Source organism: Mesitornis unicolor, unplaced genomic scaffold, assembly GCF_000695765.1.
Source record: "Mesitornis unicolor isolate BGI_N332 unplaced genomic scaffold, ASM69576v1 scaffold5725, whole genome shotgun sequence".
Lineage (NCBI taxonomy): Eukaryota > Metazoa > Chordata > Aves > Mesitornithiformes > Mesitornithidae > Mesitornis > Mesitornis unicolor.
The window spans coordinates 7560-27135 of NW_010184781.1; the positions used below are offsets into that span (position 1 = coordinate 7560).

General features: G+C 40.8%; 1 protein-coding gene across 1 annotated transcript in view; it reads left to right on the plus strand.

Moving 5' to 3' along the window:
- LOC104540724 (protocadherin Fat 3-like) overlaps window positions 1–19576 on the plus strand; it is a gene marked incomplete at its 5' end in the record, with an annotated part of 64550 nt that overhangs the window by 7117 nt on the left and 37857 nt on the right. Inside the window, 7 exons of the mRNA XM_010184590.1 lie at window positions 5609–5998; window positions 6697–6789; window positions 8579–8793; window positions 9495–9632; window positions 12305–12448; window positions 12997–13194; window positions 15675–16473. Of these exons, the coding sequence (XP_010182892.1) occupies window positions 5609–5998; window positions 6697–6789; window positions 8579–8793; window positions 9495–9632; window positions 12305–12448; window positions 12997–13194; window positions 15675–16473 (1977 nt within the window). The remainder of the gene's footprint in view (window positions 1–5608; window positions 5999–6696; window positions 6790–8578; window positions 8794–9494; window positions 9633–12304; window positions 12449–12996; window positions 13195–15674; window positions 16474–19576) is intronic.

Below are 19576 nucleotides of genomic sequence, written 5' to 3' on the forward strand. Positions count from 1 at the left end.
TGTTTATACTTTGTCATTTTTATTAATTTATTTATTTTTTTGAAATTTACAAGACATTGTTAACAACATGAAGGCAAAGAACTAGACAAGGAGAATCGTACCTCTTGGATTAGGTTGAGTGAATAAGCCTTGTATATAAACAACATCACTGATATATATATATATATATGTATGTCTCTCTCTCTGTGTGTGTGTGTGTGTATGTATGGATACATACAGGCATATATTTTTAATATATATATCTCTACATGGGCTTTCCGTTGCTTCAGGCTGTGTTGCCCAATGTTGTCAGCTGGAATGTGTAACCCTAAATCAGGTGTATCCAAAATGGCCTCCCCTACTTCAGAAAAATAATCAAGCTTGTGACTGATCAGCACAAGGAAGTGAATCACTCAGGAGCACTGATGAGAACAAGTATTCGTGTTAAGTCATGTAAGCTAGTACCCTGGGCTATGTAAATATCTACTAGATAAGAGGATGAACCAACCATCTGGGTCTCATCTTGCCACCAAAAAAGAAAACACCTGACCCAGCTGAAATGGAAAGCAGGGATTTAGACACCCATGGAAGGTATCACACCACTAAAAGCTTATGCCTGCCATTTCTATCCAGTATTTCCCTTCAATAAGGGGTGATTATATTTATCTCTGTCCTGTGTGGCCCTGCTTTTATCCCATGGTACCGTGACTCCGCTGGAGCACTGGTGTGAATAAAGGCCCTTGGGGTTGAGGCTGTCATTGCCCCACAGAAAAGGGACACAACAGTGAAAGCCTGTCTCGGTAGCAGTGTTGTGGATTGAACTTGGCCAGCTTTTCTGCTCAAGTTGTAAAAATCACTTGAAATATCTTTCCCTGTGGGGCTGTATATTCTTCTTCAGTTCAGCAAGGTGCTTCTGGCAAGATTTTTCTCTTTCATCTCAAAATGATGGAGTAGACTATCATAAAATCTGTTGTCGCTTGTCTTGTTTGCTATTAATGAAGTTGTGGACTTTTAACTTCCAGTAATTGGTGGTGTGGTTAATATTTGGGTAGTCAGGAAAGCCTGTAGGTACGTACTGGTGTTAATAGTCACACGATGAAAGATAGAGGTAAGAGGAAGCACAATAATAAGATAACATGCTTGCAAATCACTGCTAAATTGATAATAACTTTTTACAGCTCTCTTTCTGGACAGATTTCTCTTCTACATCTTTTTTGTTTATTTTTAATGTTTGGCATTATTTTTCTTTCTGTAGGTTTTTAAAATGAAAATGAGCAGATGACAAAGTTAAGCATCATTTTCCAGAGATAAACAAGAACAAGTGGGCTAGCTATACTTGGGGAAGCACATTAAATAATGAGTTTAGGGTGACAGATGAAAAGAGAAAGGAGAAACAGATTATATATGGTCTTTAATATGTGTAAATTTTAGTTTGTGTGTGTTGCGGTCGGCAGGTAATGGCCACTGCAGAAACTCACTGTCATATGATGATTGTGCCTGTTGTGTTAATGCTCAGACTTTTAATTGGTGTCAGTCTGGATCAAACCATGTTGTAACTCCAACATTTTCAGTTGACCTGCACCTCTAATACTGTGTTCAGTTTCGGACCCCTCACTACAAGAAAGACATTGAGGTGCCAGCGCGTGTCCAAGAAAGGGCAGCAAAGCTGATGAAGGGTCTAGAGAATAAGTCCTGTGAGGAGCAGCTGAGGAAACTGGAGTTGTTTATCTTGGACTAGAGGAGGCTGAGGGGAGATCTTATTGCCCTCTACTACTACCTGAAAGGAGGTTGTAGCGAGGTGGGGGTCAGTCTCTTCTCCCAAGTAACAAGCAATTGGATGAGAGGAAATGGCCTCAAGTTGCACCAGGGCAGGTTTACATTGGATCTTAGGAAAACTGTCTTCACTGAAAGGATTATCAGGCACTGGAATGGGCTGCCCAAGAAAGTGGTAGATTCACCATCCCTGGAGTTACTTAAAAGACAGGTAGATGAGGTGCTTAGAGACATGGTTTAGTAGTGGTCTGATTATGGTTTGACTTGATCATCTTGGTCTTTTCCAACCAAGTGATTCTGTGATTCTGTGAGTTAGACAAAGGAGCAATTTCATACTCCTCAACTATAAATAGAAGTTATTTTATTTCCCTGGCGCGATTTAAAGCAGCAGTGACACAGAAGATGTCATCATGTGACATTCTGTGCATGTACCTTTGTTTTAGTACAGAAGAAAACAAGAAAAAAATCTCTGTTTGAAGAATGGCATTTGAGGTACTAGATGGCTGTATGTTGTACAAGCTCTTCACACCAGAGATTTGGCAAAGGGCAATATTCTATCATATGCTAATACAAGTCTAAATAGAAAATGTGCTTGCTTACTCCTTTATTTAAAAATGTACTGCAATCCTCTTATAGTAATAGTACTTCCTGCAAAGCTTTCCATGTTCAAATAGCTTATGTTCGTGATTGGCACCTTAGAAATCTGAGAAGTTTTAGTAAGTGAATAAACACAACACAGTTTGCAAACATTAATCCCCCAACATCTGTGGACAAGCAGTGTGGGAGGATTGCTCTCTTTACCAGTGCAGGAACCATGGTGTTGGTGCAGTTGTTTCCTTTCCACAGAAAACATCTCCTTTATAGTCACAGCAGAATCTACCATTGCCTCCATGGCAGGGGTGCAGTTGACACACACTGGTGGACACTTCTGTCTCAGCAGATGGTAGCCCCTGGACTAAAGCATTTTGAATTTCAGTAGAAATAACTTCCTACTTCACCTCTGCCTCACGCCCATTTTGTTTCCAGCCTCAGGGTCAGGAAGCTGAGTGGAAACAGCTATTGATATAACACACCACTTTCTTAGAAGTGCTGTTTCTGCCACAGCTTTCATTCAATTAATTTTCCTCCCAAGAAGCAAGCATTAAACTTCAGTCCCATAGAACACTGTGAGGAAGGTCAGCACGCAGCTGAGATCTGCCTCTGTATTTCTCCTTCTATTCTGCCTCTGTGTTTAGGCTGAAGGCCACTGAGGGTTAGTATCTGTGAGTATCCCAGCTCAGGTCTGCCCTGACCTTCAGTCTCTCCTTGCATGAAATGGCATTTTCACCTGTAAGAGCTTTTCCCCTAGGTCTCATGGGAAAAATAAGACTGTTTTCATTATCAAACCAGACTATTACAAGATAACCCACATCCCTGGAACTTCTGTATTCCTCTCTTGTTTTCCAGGAAAGAAAAATAAAAACACTTGACTTCAAGAAGTAGCTTTCTCCATTTCTGCCTAAAAATCCCTCATATTAGAGTTAGCAACCAGAACACCATCTGAACTGTCTCCATTGTAGGATCACTAGCAATCACTTATCAAAAAACATTGTTCATATTTTGTTAATTAATGGACATCACGTTTAGGAAGTAGAATACAAGGAGAGTGGTTGGATTATATATCAATCAGATTGCAACCCCTGGAGTTATCACCTCCTAATTCACCCTAGATGGTGTCACATGCACCAAATTCCATCTCTCCCCAATCCCCCTTGCAAGGTTTTCTTGCAGAAGTTTTGGGGTGTTTCAAGACACAAGTCATGGGCAGGCCATCTTCATTCTAGTTATCTATGCTGTCTTGAAATCCATCAAGACCCCAGTACAGAATACTAATAACTTTACAGTTGAAACTCATGTGTAGGTTGGGTGTTCAACTGCATGCTCTGAATCAGACAAAATCCCCTTTTCCAAGATCCCCAGGGATCAGCTCTTAACTACTAGCTCATTAATTGTCTAGTCAGGGCTGTCCCTCTTTGTAAGTGGAAGTTCAGGAAGGGTTTCAAGCAGAAGGTAGTCTTCCACTGCTGGAAATGTAAACACACCTCCAACCATTCACCCTCAGAATCTTCCACTTTCCAAAAAGGGTTTTACTCCTTTTTTTCTTTTTTTTTTGTCAGTTTGGTTGTTTGTCAGCTGACAGAGCATTTGAATGCATGAATAAGGAGGCTAAGTGAAGAGGTGAGCGTGATCTCCAGAAGGCTGTAGGATAATCAGAGTCAAGGTGTTTCAATACACGAAAGAGTCTGACTGGGTTGTGAGCTTAGCTCGGTTCCTCATCTGTAGGACAGGAGTCACCTCCTCAGTTGCCTTACCTGTTTTGCTGATGGAGAGTCTCTGTATTTTTCACATTTGAGATGCTATGGCGAATAGAGAGGTTCTGCTGTGATTAAAAAAAACAAACAAGCAAACAAAAAACCCAAACAAAACCCCAAACTGGTTAATTGCAATATTTGCAATACTGCCATTTAAGATTTTCCTTATTTTAAAGACATTTGAATGTTTGAAATATGTTCTGGTGTCTGAAGTACTGCATAAAAACTTTATTCCCTGAAGAGGCCAAATAGTAATTCCTAACGCTCTCCAAGTAGGGTCTGGGAGTTTGTAGTTGCTCTAGCTTTTATGTGTGTGTGATTGAAGAAAGTCTCCCAGCTCCCCCTTGTGTGGATGCTCTACTCCTGCTATGTCGAGCAAAAAACAAATGCAATTTTTGCTGCTTTTGATCAGACATTTCTACAATGCTTTGCTGCTGGAAAGCAGAATAATACTTTCACAAATTTTAAATTAACAAAATATGCCTAGAAGGGATTGGTAGCTCTTGTTAATCTGATTAATGTCAGGCTTGTAAATTCTGTTCTCCAGCAAAAAGGGCAGCAAATGCTCAAGTGAGAGATTTTAAAAACAGAGACTCTCCATTCTAGTGGATCTCTGTGCTTTAGTTAGAGTCTCTTAGTGAAGCACCTAGGATCAAATCACAAAATTAACCAGCATGGAGGTAGTTGAATTAAGTTGTATCTGCATTCACTTTTAATTAGATTTGAAATGGCTATCCCACTGTAGTGCAGCAAGCAACCAAGTCAGTACCGTCCCCTCAGGCCTTATTACTGACAACAACCTTAGCATAGATCTGCATATTCAGCAGCTGAGTTGAACAGGTGTTATGTATTGGGAAATACAGGCAGGATTTGGAAAACACAGGGTATCTTTTGTAAAACACAGTTTTTTCTCTCAAACTGGGGGAGGGGAGGACTTTCCTTTCTAAAATTTCCATATTCTGGCAGGAGTTCTTTGATGAAGCTTTTGTCTAACAGGCATCTTATGATAACATTTTGCTGCTCAACAGCGGAATCAAGGCAGCACTGGTAGCAAGTACATTCTGTGCCACCTGATGTATTTTTATGGGTTTATTTTTCCCTTATGTACATTTCTATTCCTTCAAGATGTGCTCTGAGACATTTCCAATTTCAGCATTCTGCCTGTCTCATCTAATTCAATTGTAAGCTTTTCTGGGCAAGGACCATATCTGGATTCTGCTTTCAAGTTTCATTACACAGCAGTTCTGCAAAGTGATCTTTTAAAAAAGTATCATGATGAGTGAAGGAACTTAACTTATGCATGCGGATTTGGCATGTGAGAAGAGCATGTCCTGCTCTCCCAAACTTTCAGCAATAGCATACCCGCAGACAGTCCTATCTCCGTGTGTCCACCTCCACTGGAAATGAGTGTGACAGCAGATTTTGCTTAGAGTTTCCATTAGATGGGAAGAGGTTGTTGTTTTCTTGATTCCACTTTATCATTTTCACATTTGCTTCTCTTTCAGGTGTGAACAGAAAAGTCACTTATTCCCTGGCAGACTCTGCAGATGGTTACTTCTCAGTTGACCGATCATCGGGAATCATTATTTTGGAGCAGCCGCTTGATAGAGAGCTTCAGTCTTCCTACAACATCAGTGTAAAGGCCTCAGATCAGAGCATTGTGCTGACCTTGTCCTCGTTTGCCACCGTTACCATTACAGTGCTAGACATAAATGACAACCCTCCTGTGTTTGAAAGAAGAGATTATCTTGTTACAGTTCCTGAAGACACCTCACCTGGCACGGAGGTCCTTTCTGTTTTTGCTACAAGCCAAGACATTGGTACTAATGCTGAGATTACATATCACATCAGATCAGGGAATGAGAAAGGGAAGTTCAGGATTAACTCAAAAACAGGTTTGTAAAGTGGCTCTTACTTGTAATGCAAAATGAAAGCATTAGAAAAATGTGAATGCTTTGGGGAAAGCTCTTGAACCGAAAAATTCCCAAGGACAGAGAGTTGGAGCTTGTCAATGTGGAATTAGTTGCACAGTTAAAAACCAATTTTAGGTTCGAGAGTGATGTAAATGGCGGTCACACTCAGCTGCCCCAGCTCAAGTGGAGAATACTTTTCTCCATTAGTATGTTTGCTGAAGTCAGTGTAGATGTGACAACCCATTAGCCAAACTGTGCAACCCTTGCAGTTATGAACAGTTGCAATGTTTACCTGCTTACCAGCTGAGTAAAGCCTCAACAGTCTGAACCTTAGCAAGCATCAGTCATTGCTCTCAGGACCAAATAGGCAGCAGTACCAACATATCAGGCAGTGACTCCCATTCTTATAGCTGTATATATCTTCACTGGCTTAGGTTGCTCCTGATTTGTGTTGTCTGACAGTTGATTTCAGCTGTGGTTTGGGTTGGTGTTTTTTTGGTTATACAGTACAAATGTTAAAAAGATACTGATGCTTCTCTTTAAGAAATACTAAGAAAAGCTGCCTTACTTGGTCCAAATGGCTCACGTTTTTTGAATTTCCTTAGTGGGATATATTCTTTATCCTTATTGAGGATTTAATCCGTCAACAGTAAGCTGCAATTCTTTGGTGCTTCCTGTAGTGGATTCCCTTATTCTCATAACATTCAGGATGACCAGTACAAGTCTGCCACCAGAGCTTCAGAGCAAAACAATCTTGGTTTTGAAAGCTGAAGGTAACACTTGTTTGAGTGCAGCTCTAATAACCAGTAATGTGGAAAATCTCAAAATGATGCATTACATCATTTATATTACTGCATGCAAAAATCTCTCTCCCCTTTGCAGAGACCACTGCCTTACATGTAAGGACTTAACGTAATTGTTTGTTGTCTGTTACCTTCATAATGTTGATTAGTGCTAACAAAATTTAAACACAAATACGCCTAGACAGCGATACTTAACTTCACATTTGACAATGAAGCCAAGGAGATAAATCAATAAAAACCCATAATAAAGCTTAATCACACAGAGAACAAATAAAAAAATCTATTTATTATTCATTAATGTGTGACAGCTCCATTATTATCGGTTTAGAGGCAGGAGCTCAGTTTCCAGACAGCCGGGTGCTGATGTAGCATGCCTGATCAGGGCTTGAAAAATAATGTCCTTCACACCATTTATCAGTGGGAACTCTTTGCTCACCACTTGGAAGCTTCTCTTCAGGGCTCCTGCTTCCAGCCAGTCATGCTGAAAGGTAGGATTCATTTGGAGAGAGCCCAGACAAGATTAAAAAGAATGATCCAAGGCCTGTAAAATGTGACTTACCAGGAAAGACTGAAGAAATTGAGGCTATTTAAGCAAGAAAAGAGAAGGCATGCTGTTAGTATTCAAGCTTGTAAAAAGTACCTACGAAGAGGAGGGGAAAAAACAGTTCTCCATGCCCACTCATGAGAAAAGAAGTTGTGAATGGGCTTAAATTGCATTTGGATTAAATTGCATTTCGATTATTTCAGCTAAATGATAGGAGGAAGTTCCTCACTGTAATGACTGTTAAATGCTCAAATATGTTTCCTAACAAGGTTAGGAAACTGATGTTGTTGGATGTTTATAAGGACATTGGAGATGAGTACCTTCAAGAATGAAAGGTTTAGCTGACCTGTGTTGAGCAGCAGTTGGACTAAATTGCCTTTGAGCCACATAAATCCCTGCTTCTGATGGGTCTATATTGAAAAGGATTTTGCTTGCCAAGGTTAAGGGTTGCTTTTAAGCCTTTCCTGACATGCCCAATGTTACCTCCTTCAAGACATCCCTCATAATCTGTGCACAGCCCACCCTCCTCTTCTTCTTCAGGTTATGGGTACATGGGAAACAAGTGGAGGGCTTGCATAAAAAGCATTTCTGTCCTAGAGGGGGTCTGGGGGCACAGAGTGAGTCAAGTTGCAGAGGTTCTTAATTTTGATTGTGTGGTGAGGGAATATAAAATTTTTAAAGCTAGTTGAGTGTCGAAATCCCTGCTTAATCACTTAAATGATAGACAACAGATTTCTCAAAGGTATTCATGCCCCATTCATTTGTATTTAATTCATGAGAAGTTAATTATGTGGGAGTGAATTTCTGTTGACTTGTCAGGGCTGATTTCCACAGTCAGCATCCAGTTCTCCCACAGGCAGTGTGCATGAGCCCAGGCAAATGCATGGACATGGCCCACACTTCTCTGTCTACTCTACTGGTATAATAAAAGCTATTTTCATGAGAAGCCATTCACTGCTTCATGCCTTGTGAAGGCCCTTTCTGCAGAGGCAACCCAAGTGCAATTGGCATCATTCTTTAATCAAATGACAGCAGTGGAAACCTGACCAAATGTTTTTATTGGATTGGGCAGTGTTACAGTTAGAACAACATATTTTGTATGTGTGCCATGGTGATAAATAGCATGCTGTACTGTTTACAACAGTCAAATCCCTTAGTCTATAGCATTATTTGATTTTTTTGCTGGCTGTTGACATTCTCTCCCTTGCTTCAAAGGAGCGATTTCCATTTTTGAAGCTTTGGATTATGAATTGTGTAAGGATTTCTACTTAGTAGTGGAAGCAAAAGATGGAGGTACTCCAGCCCTGAGCGCCGTCACGACTGTGAACGTAAACGTGACAGATGTTAATGACAATGCACCGAAATTCAGCCAGGTGGTCTACAGCGCAGTCATCAGCGAGGATGCTGCCATCGGTGATTCGGTGATCATGGTGAGTGAGGCCATGGGTGACTTTTAGGTGGGATGAAACCCTCTGCCACATGACCTTCAATAGAATACTGCTGCACCAGTTAATAATGATAACACTGAATCTTGGATCACCCAAACTGCCCTCTAGCCAATGCTCTGCATCTGCTACTGCTTTCCAGGCTGCTGTCAGTTTTCACCCCAAAATAAAGTAGCAGCAGCGTTGACTGTTTCTTTTTAACCCTGATATGCTGTCAAAGAGCAATGACATGTTTAAGGCATTGCATTTCATGAGTCAGCTAGAAACAAGTGGGTTTTATTGGAAAGACAGAATTCAACTTTTCAGTGAAATACGTGGTATTTGTGTCATACAGTATTTGTATCTATTTAGTCTGGTATGCAGTGTGCCATACCCACACCTCACAATACTCTCATCTTAGAACATGTGGATCTGGAAAGAAAGTGTTATATTGAATATTAAGATGAAAATATTGTGTATGTTTTAAGACTAAAATTTTAAAAAGATCCAAGGGGAACCTTCTGTCAAAAACTGATTAGTTTGATACTGTAGTTCAGTTTGTGAACTACAGATTTTCAGATTGTGCAGTTCATATGTAATGTAACTAGTCTGATGGAATGTGAAGTCTTACTTTTTGGGGTGTTGAGCAATTAATGTACCATACAGGTGACTTAATATTTGTTTTGCTAATTTTCTCTCCAAAAAAGTTGATAGCAGAAGATCTGGACAGTCCTTCCAATGGCCAGATTCATTTTTCCATAGTGAATGGGGATCGAGACAATGAATTTTCAGTTGATCCTGTTTTGGGACTCGTGAAGGTTAAAAAGAAATTGGATCGAGAAAGGGTAAGACATGTGGGACTTCTAAACTTACAGTGACTTACAGATGCGTATTGATTTCATCTGTGTTCCTAGGTCGTTTTGAAGAAGCTTCTTTTATACTCTGCAATGATCAGCTTAAGATGGTCCAAGAGGTCTTTCTAATGCTGTTCCACTTCTTCCCACCCCAACTCTATCCCCAATCCTATCTACAAGCCAACTGCTCCGCTAGCGTTCACATCCTGCACCAGCACAGCAGCTGAGGCCAGGTCGGGGGAGAAAGTAACCCTGGGTTTCTCCTGCGGCGCCGCCGGCAGCCGTTGCTGTGTTAATGAGCTGCCTCCGCTCTCCTGCGCGTGCAAGCACACACGTGCAGTGGGGTGTGCAACGGGGTGATTACAACATACTCCAGATCGTGGCACCAAGCACCGAGCTGAGACCTCAGCCGCTAATTAGCGCTCTGCAAAACATGTCACTGGGGAGGTGATGTTATAAGTGGCCAGGCTGTACCAAAAGTGAAAGAGTGCGTCATTAAACAGCTTCTGCTGCTTTGTTTGCTCACGAGATTATTCATTCAGGGTGATTTATCACTATTTTGCCATAGCTAGCAATTAGCAGCTTTTAGAAAAAACAAACAAATACAGTTGCCTGTGCTGCTGGCAGGGCAGGAGAGTGCTACGTGGCTTCAAAAGTCCTGCAACACATAGAGAAATCCATGCCTTCTGCCTCCAAGCAATGCATCCACTAAATGGAGGAGGCCGATTACTGTCCCCAGAATATGGGCTCAGCTGGAAAAGCTCACTACTTGAAGCAGGGCTACTGCTTAAAACAGAGGCAAATATCCTTTCTGTATGATCACAAAGGCAGGAATAAATTTGTCAGTGTTTGGTGACAGAATGACTTTACTGCACGCTGCTGAGCACAGGAAAGTAACAGTGGCTGTGCATGTTACAAATTTGCTGTAATATTTTTTTCTTAAATGTCACAGGTTTAATTTCTTAATATTAATTTATTTTATTTTTGAAATGCACTCATGTACATCTGCATTCAGACACATACACTCACACTCACCGCTGTGTGCATGTTTAATGCCAGCTCTGTTAGATCTTCATTTTCCAACGTTTCCCTCGGTTAAAATAAGCTGTGATATTGCCTTTTTCTTTGCTTCCTTGGCGTATTTCCTAGACACAGGTGTTTCTGACCCCTTCAGGGAAAATGATACATGATGCCCCATCTGCTGTAGATCCCCAAAGGCAGTGCTGACTCCCACGTTTCAGTGATTTAAGGAAACTCATTTCCAGAGCTGTAATCACATAGAAACCATGACTTTTGCCATCCACCTTTCTGCGATACATGGAAATGAAAGCGAGCACATACAAAATTTGGGCAAGACCCCACAAAACTGTTAATATTTACTTGTAGCTAGCGGTAGAAATTACAACTCAAAAGGGGAAAAAAATCTTTAATTCTCTGCCTCAGTTTCTTTACTTCCCATAGTTCAGGATTCTTCCTCCCTCCTCTGCCACTATCCCCCATCAAATTGCAGTCTTTCTTCTCTCTACATCCCCCCAAAAACTGTGGTTTTCTCTTTAGGGTGGTCCTGTGTCCCAGAAGAGCCCACTTGCTTTGTACACTTAACCTGTACTCACTCCTCCCTCCTACCAAAATGGCTTTTTTTCTTCAAATGGCTTTGGACTTCCCTCCACTCGGAAAAAGCACCTTTAACATTATTTCGTTCCCGTCTACAGGGACATGTTTTCTCCCGTTCCAGCCCCACACCAAGAAGCTGGAGCAGGTTGTTTTTTCTGGCACACATTTTGGCCTGTGCTCACTCCCCCATAGAAGGATCCACGGGCAGACGTGTCAGCAGCTCTCCCTGGGGTGCATGGAGTGATATACAGTGAAAAGCAGTCGTAAGACGGAAGGAGGCAGACATAAGGATGCGGTTCATAAAACCAAACTGTCATCCATAAGCTGTGTGCAGACAGAGCTTTTACAGATTGTCACATATGCTCACACCTCAGGCATGGGCACGTGTGTGCATAGAGGACCCATGGGTGATGGCACTGAACTACCTACACCGTGCTGAGTTGTTTGTGGCTGTTGCAAACAAACATGCTCAAAAAAACCTTATCTTCTACTGAATGGTGGATAATATCCGGTTGCTACACAGACTAGTAGTCCCTAGTAGTCCCAAATGTTTTCCAGTGTTTTTGAACCAACCGCCTGTGATCTTTTTCTTGGTTCTCCATCACCATGTTAGAAACACTGTGTGTCAAACTGAGGTTGGCTCTAATAAGCAATTTATATAATATCTTGGAAACCAACTGTAAGATAAATAGAATCAGGTCACATATTGCAGCTGACACCTAGGAGAGCTGAAAATGTTAGCTACAGCAGTAATGGCTGAGTTTGGATATTATCCATTGTTTATTTTTTGTCTGCCCCTTTGTTTCAGGAATGCATCATCTGATACAGATATTTTCATACAGTGAAGCTGTTATGTTTATTGATAGCCTTATAAAACAGAAGTTGGGACACAATGTGGGAATAAACAGGGTAATGTTATACTAAGGGCAGGGGAGTTAATGAGGCCAAACTTTCCTTAGAATATGGTAGGTGGTGCATTGGATGTAAAGAGCATGCGCTAGAATTTAGGGCCGCTTTCACAGTGATTTAGTGTTTTCACCTTTTTGCAGATATCTGGTTATTCATTAGTTATCCAAGCAAGAGATAGCGGCACTCCTCCTTTGTCTTCATCTGTGACGGTCAATGTGGACATTTCCGATGTGAACGATAATAGCCCTGTGTTTACTCCAGCTAACTATACAGCTGTGATTCAGGTAAGTTTATCCCACACATCCAAAACTTCTCTGACTTTTAAAATACAAAAGCATTTGGTTTCAGTTAAGTAGCTTTTGATGACTAATCTGTCAAAGATGTATCAAGTGATTTTATTTAAAGGGAAGTATAAACATGTCTTTAGTTTTTTCAGTAAGTTTCTGTTTGGTGAGGCTCTTTAACCCTCAGCATTTGTCACCCATTTTACCATTTATCCCTGTTGTGCCAGAAATTGTACTCTGGCCTCAAAATGCTGGTATGAGCTCACACTTCTTTTCACCTTGCTCAGGGTGAGAGTTTCAGTGGAAATCAGTCCTGAGCAGACGCAGTATCAGGCAGAGCTTGTTGGTCCCTGGAGGTATGGAGGGTACCTCCATCACTGCTACTGGTCCATGGGATGTAAGCAGTGCCAAATAAATGCTGCTTGTGTAATGCCCCCTTGGGCAAAGAGTGTTCAATTTAATATTCTCAGTAGCAATATGTGGTGTTTTGTGATTGTGATATGTATAATTTTAATCCTTTTCTCTATATGCTGTGTATATGTGTAAAGGAAAATAAACCAGTGGGCACAAGCATTTTGCAGCTGGTAGTGACAGACAAAGACTCTTTTCACAATGGCCCCCCTTTTACCTTCACCATCCTCACTGGCAATGAAGAGGAGGAGTTTACGCTGGACCCTCACGGCATCTTGAGATCTGCAGTCATCTTCAAGCACATGGTGGCAACTGAATATGTGCTCTGTGTGCAGGTATGGCTTGATTTTTGCATCTGCACAGGAACAAAAACCCTCATAGCAGCAGGTCATCTGTGCATTGCTGTATGGGTTAGTTTTAATTGACTTTATTCTGTGAGTAAATACCATGCATTCCAGTTTACAAGTGCACAGTATGATATATTTCCTTTGATGTCCTTAAACTTAATTTCATATAAATATAAATAGGTAGCCAGCCACCTTTCCAATTTCCCTGCATGAAATGGATTTTCTGAGCAGCAGCCATTATGATTTAAGATTTTCATCTTTTTTTTTCTGTAGCTAAGCAAGGAAAATAAGCAAAAATACATTATATACATATAAATACACCACAGAAAGAGTGACTGCAAAATATTGTTCTAGGAAGGAAAATCACTTCTGCTTTTAAGTCATAAATTTAATCATAAATTTTTGGAAGCATACCAAGACTTCATGAAATCACATTTCCAAGGTCAACTTAGCTTTTAAAGAACGTGAAAATAAGACATGCAATAGAAGTCCAGCTCAAACTTAGCTTTAGAGTCATTGTTGAGAAACTCTGTAACCAGGGTAATTCTGATTACAAAAAACTGTAAATCCAAAAGTAATTTGTTCACATTTCTCAGGCTTGCCAGAGAAAATGTAGTAGGCTTCAGTAAATATGCAAGTCTAGGGATTGAACTACAGCTCTTCATTGAAATGGGGCTTGGTCCTATAATCGACTGAAATTCTATTTCCTCCACCTGCTTTACTGGGGTTGATTTCTCTAAATACAGTCTGTCTGTTCCTTTGCAAGCATATTTAATGCTGTTTCTAGTAGTAGCATCATCAGTTAGTTGCAATTAAAAAAAAATATAAGCTCTGATGCTAATTGACAGTTCAAATCAAAGTAATGTTTTACAAGTTTGCCATTCAATATTCCTGCAACCCATTTTTTGAGCCTTGTAGGAAAAAAAACCCAAAACATCGCCTTTCCTTCTTACCATGCTTTCATCCTAAAACGTCCTGCTTTTAGAGCAATTTACTAGCCAAAGCTCCAATATAGCCAAAATTTGGCATGGCAATTAAATTTAAGCAGCATCTTATAGCTATATAGAATCAAATATGTCATATAAATGAAATATTAGACAGACCACAATGTCTGAGGTGCACCAACATGTTCAGAAATCCACACTGTTGGATTATGGAGGCCTAATTCCTCTGAGAATTATTTTCTTTAGGGATTTCTGCAGGGAAAACATATTTTATATTTTTCTGTTGTGTATAGACCATAAAAACATTTCTTTCCATTCATATGTGCCAGAGTGCTGCTTTCTCCTTTCCATCATCAGGTTCCTCCTCTGCATTATGTTTATTAAAAAATAATGTTAAAATTGAGAATGAAATGGATGTAATCTCTGTACATGTACGCGTGTATGTGTGTGCACATATACATAAAATCTTTTCTTAAATACTCCACCCGGCCCTTTTAGGAGTGAGGATGAATGATTTCCAGTGTGTCTTAGAGTTACTAATCCTGTTCTAGTAATGCCCATATTACTATTGCTGTCCTGCCTTTTTTTTTCCTTCAGCTTGTAAATTTTCGTCCTCATGTTCAAATACAAAGATCTTTGAATGTGTGCTACATCTCTGCCCAGTGGTAGTTTAGTCTTCTGTTCTCTGGAGCAAATAAATGCATGGAGCAGTATATCTTAACAGTGACTTCAATGAAACATTTTTCTTAGTGCAGGAAAGGACACTGATTCAAGTTTGCACACCATTCTGTCAAGATGGCCTTGGGTTTGTTGTCATACTTGCTCTTTTACTGTCTATAAAAAAATGCAAATCATGCTATCATACGTGCTCTGGGTCATCTGTCCAAGTGCAGTGCTGCACTCATATTTTATTGTTAGTAACAGCACAAGCATGCTATTTCGTTTTTGGAGGGTGATAAACTTTTTTTATTTCAAGCATGTTCCTTGGCTGCTTCAGGAAAAGTAGTTCAGAGTGCTGTAGAAAAACTCTGAACTCCCTCACATCCACACAAAACAAACAGGGTCTGAAACACTTCGGAGCACACCAAGCAATGCAGAAACTGATGCTGGTATTTCACTGAGCTTCAGTCTCTTTTCCAGTGTAAAAGGGAGCCCAAACTCCATTGGTGCAGAATATACCACATTCAAATGGCTCTGTTGTGAAGAGGACAACTGATAGCTGTGGGATCCTGGGAACATTTCAGTTTGAGTAATGAGACATTCTGCTGACACATTTCTCTCTGCAATCCACTTAGATGAGATATCTGCGCTTCCCTAAAGAGTTTGTAAGTTCCACTGCTAGAAGTGGCTGAGACATTTCTTTACATATGTATTTTGAAAATGCATTTGGGACCTTATTTTGAGAGCTCTTCAGAATTACTGATGCTGTGAATATATTTATAGCAAGAAGTTATGGTCGTTGGCTGTGTTATATGTGTGCTTTATTTTGGTTTTAATTTTTTTATTTTTTCTAAATCACATTAGGCAAAGGACTCTGGGAAGCCTCAGCAGGTTTCCCACACTTACATTCAGGTGAGGGTTATTGAAGAGAGCATTCATAAACCGACTGCCATTCCATTGGAGATTTTCATTGTCACCATGGAAGATGATTTTCCTGGGGGAGTCATTGGGAAAATTCATGCCACAGATCAGGATGTGTACGATGTCCTCACATATACACTGAAATCAGAGCAGAAAAGTTTGTTCAAGGTCAACAGCCATGATGGGAAGATCATTGCCCTTGGAGGGCTCGATAACGGCAAGTATGTCCTGAATGTCTCTGTCAGTGATGGCCGGTTCCAGGTACCCATCGATGTTGTGGTTCACGTTGAACAATTGCTACAAGAAATGCTGCAGAACACAGTCACCATCCGTTTTGAGAATGTTTCCCCTGAAGACTTTGTGGGCCTTCACATGCACGGGTTCAGGCGTACCTTGCGAAACGCAGTGCTGTCCCAAAAACAAGACAGCCTGCACATCATCAGTATTCAGCCAGTGGCAGGCAGCAATCAGCTTGACATGCTCTTTGCAGTTCAGATGCACAACGGTGGTTTCTATAAGCCTGCCTATTTGATTCAGAAGCTTACCAATGCAAGGAGACACTTGGAAAATGTGATTCGTATTTCTGCTATCTTGGAGAAGAATTGCTCTGGACTGGCTTGTCAGGAACAACACTGTGAGCAAAGTCTGTCTATTGATTCACATTCCCTGATGACCTATAGCACGGCACGAATTAGTTTTGTGTGCCCCCGCTTTTACAGGAATGTGCGCTGCATGTGCAATGGTGAGTACCGCTCCCTCTTCCCCTCCCATCTCTACACGTTATGCGATAGGATTGTTTTAATTCCTCTGATGCAGATTAGAAGGGGCATTTCAATTCAGTCTGTTAAAGCACGACTGGCAGATGTATTGTGGGAATTGATTTCTCAGGCTCCGGAAGAATTGTTCGTGTTTACTGATGTAAATGGAAGTTGATGAACTTTGGCCTTTTATGACAAAGACCGCTTTCCTGGAGGCTCCATAATCAGAGCCATCAACCAACTTCCAGGGGAGGGGAAGGAAGGGCAGAGGAGAGGGAAGGATGTGGTTTCCCACCCCCTCGGTGGCGCCACTGGAACAAACCTGGAGTGTGACCGTAGCAGAACAGCCTGGTCTCCACAGAGAAGAACCCCTGACCTTAGCAGTGCAGGTGGAAAGGCCTTTTCCAGTACCATTTCTGCAGAGAGACGTGGAAACCAATGAAGTATTTTATTAAGTAACTGTAAGCAAGCACTGTTCCTGACCTTTAATGCTACAGTAGGTGACGGTGGATTTTTGGCTGGATTTTAGGCTGTTCCACACTGTAGCAGAGATTTCGCATGGGCACATATGACAAATAGACTTGAGAGCCAATCTTCCTTATGATTCTGCACTTGGAGTATAAAACCTCAGGCAGTTATAATAATAGTTCTGTTTCTTTTGTTTGCCAGGCTATTTGCTCCTCATTCCACTTCATTTAAGAGGAGAGAAAAAAGCTGCTGTAAAATCAATACATCTAAGTCTCCCTCATCTTAAGCACATAGGCACACGTATACACACACACAGAGCAGTACAAGAATGCAGCAGCCATGTCTCTCAGCAACAAACCTTTGTTTCTGCAGCAGTCAGCAGGACTTTGTGTCTTACCATTGACTTCAGTAGGGATGAAAATAGGCATAAATTGCATATAACTTAACAAGAAATCATTGTGTCTTGCAGCATGTGAATAATAATGCCATAGAAGTTCTGTTCTGAAAAATATCAGAAATCTGTATCTGAGTTATTTTCACATACATTCAAGAGCAGACTATCTGGTCAATTTTTAAGCAATAGCATTATAAGTTTCTAACAGATGTATCTGTTAGAAAAATAGTTGGTGTTTTGTTACACATGAAAGGCTCTGAAATAAAGGGTTTTCACAGGTTTAAAAGGAACAATGCTGCAATATCCTCCAGACAAGTCCAGGAGCCAGTGTAGGAGCACTGTCTGCAAAATGCTTTTATGTTTTCTAAGTCATAGCTTTGTCTCATTTTCATACTAAGAAATCCCAAATCCTCATCTCCATGGGGATAGCGATAGCCCTCACTGTCAGAAATTGGTTTGCTGGCAGCCAACATTTTCACTGTTTATAATTTCGTTTCACTACTTTTAAAAGTCAATAATGATGAATTATTCCCTTCAGATACTAATAGTAAGTGGATCTGCCTCATAATCCCTTAGGTTAGCTCCAAAAAAAGGACTTTGCAATGCAGTACAGTTTTGATTCAGCAAGTCTCTCCCTTTTCCTCTCTGCACAGCAAATTTGCACTGGAAGCACAAAAATTCATCTGGGACAGTGATTTTCAAATTTTTCTTTCATGTACCAGTCGGTCTTCAAAATGTATGGCAGACTGCTGGAAAGGCAGTGTGGTTTTGCAGACCATCTGTGGTCCTTAGCCTCTGGGCCATTTATCATGGCTTCAAAGACTGCTGTATGGGAACAGCTGCAACAGGCAGCTTGTCCTGGTCCAGCTGGAAGACTGGACGGGTTCCCACAGCTTCTGTTAAAGCCTCTGTGGGCTGCATTCTCATAGGTGATCCACAAGATCAGGGTGGGATTGTGCATGTCTGTGAAGGGTCTGGAGCACAAGCTTTATGAGGAGCAGCTGAGGGAGCTGGGTTTGTTTAGCCTGGAGAAAAGGAGACTGAGGGGCGACCTTATTGCTCTCTACAATTACTTGAAAGGAGGTTGTAGTGAGGTGTGCGTTGGTCTCTTCTCCCAAGTAAAAAGCGACGGGCTGAGAGGAAATGGTCTCAAGTTGCACCAGGGGAGGTTTAGATTGGATATTAGGAAAAGTTTTCTTTTTTGAACGAGTGGTCAAACACTGAAGCAGGCTTCCCGGGAAGGTGGTGGAGTCACCATCCCTGGAGGTGTTCAAGAAGAGCATGGATGTGGCACTTCAGGACATGGTTTAGTGGGAATGGTGGTGTTAGGCTGGTGGTTAGACTCGACGATCTTAGAGGTCTCTTCCAACCTTAATCATTCCGTGATTCTGTGATGTCCAGTCCACCATCCAGCCTGTAACAAAGAAGTGTCCAGAGCTGCTGATTTCAGTATAGCTACCAGAGAGGTGAAAGCCTCTGTTACATAGAGATAAGAGTTCTTGGTGGGAAGTAAAAAAAATCCTTGCTTTCCCCTTATACACATTAGTTAATGCATCAGCCTCTTCTACTGTTTTTAATTAAAGGAGCCACAAGAAGTGTCTTGGTATTTAGGTAAATACACAGACACACACTGTGTTTTATCACATAGGAGCTAACACAGACTACTGAGGGTATATTAATTAGAGAATGTATGTATAGTTCTGCTTTCATGAAGGCTAAAGACTAGGCCAAATAAAAGAGTTAGAAAAATGCAAATACTTCTTTGATCAGTAGTTCTCGCACATGCACATAAGTGCAGCGAGTCAGAAAAAAGAATACAAAATACTAGAATAAATTTATTTGGGCTTGTTTAACAAGACAGCATTAGCAAGATATTATCTATATAACAAAACTATTATACTTTTGTTACTAGGATAGTTTCATGATCCAGTCCAGTAAATATTAGTAGCTTGAATTATGATGCAGCCATAAAACTATTGCATATGTTTCCAGAGATCTGATTCAATTATGACCCAGAAAGCTTGAGTTTGAACTAATTCACTCAGTCTTGAAATATGTATCATACTTTGAGTGTTTTTCCCACTGGCATATGTCACAGATATGCAAAATTTATGCATGCCAGCTGTGCATAACTTACCTAGATTACCTTTGTGAGCAAACGGAGTTATCTAACATGAAAACACAGGGAGACTATAAAGCAGACGGTGAACTTCAGAGGTTCAGCA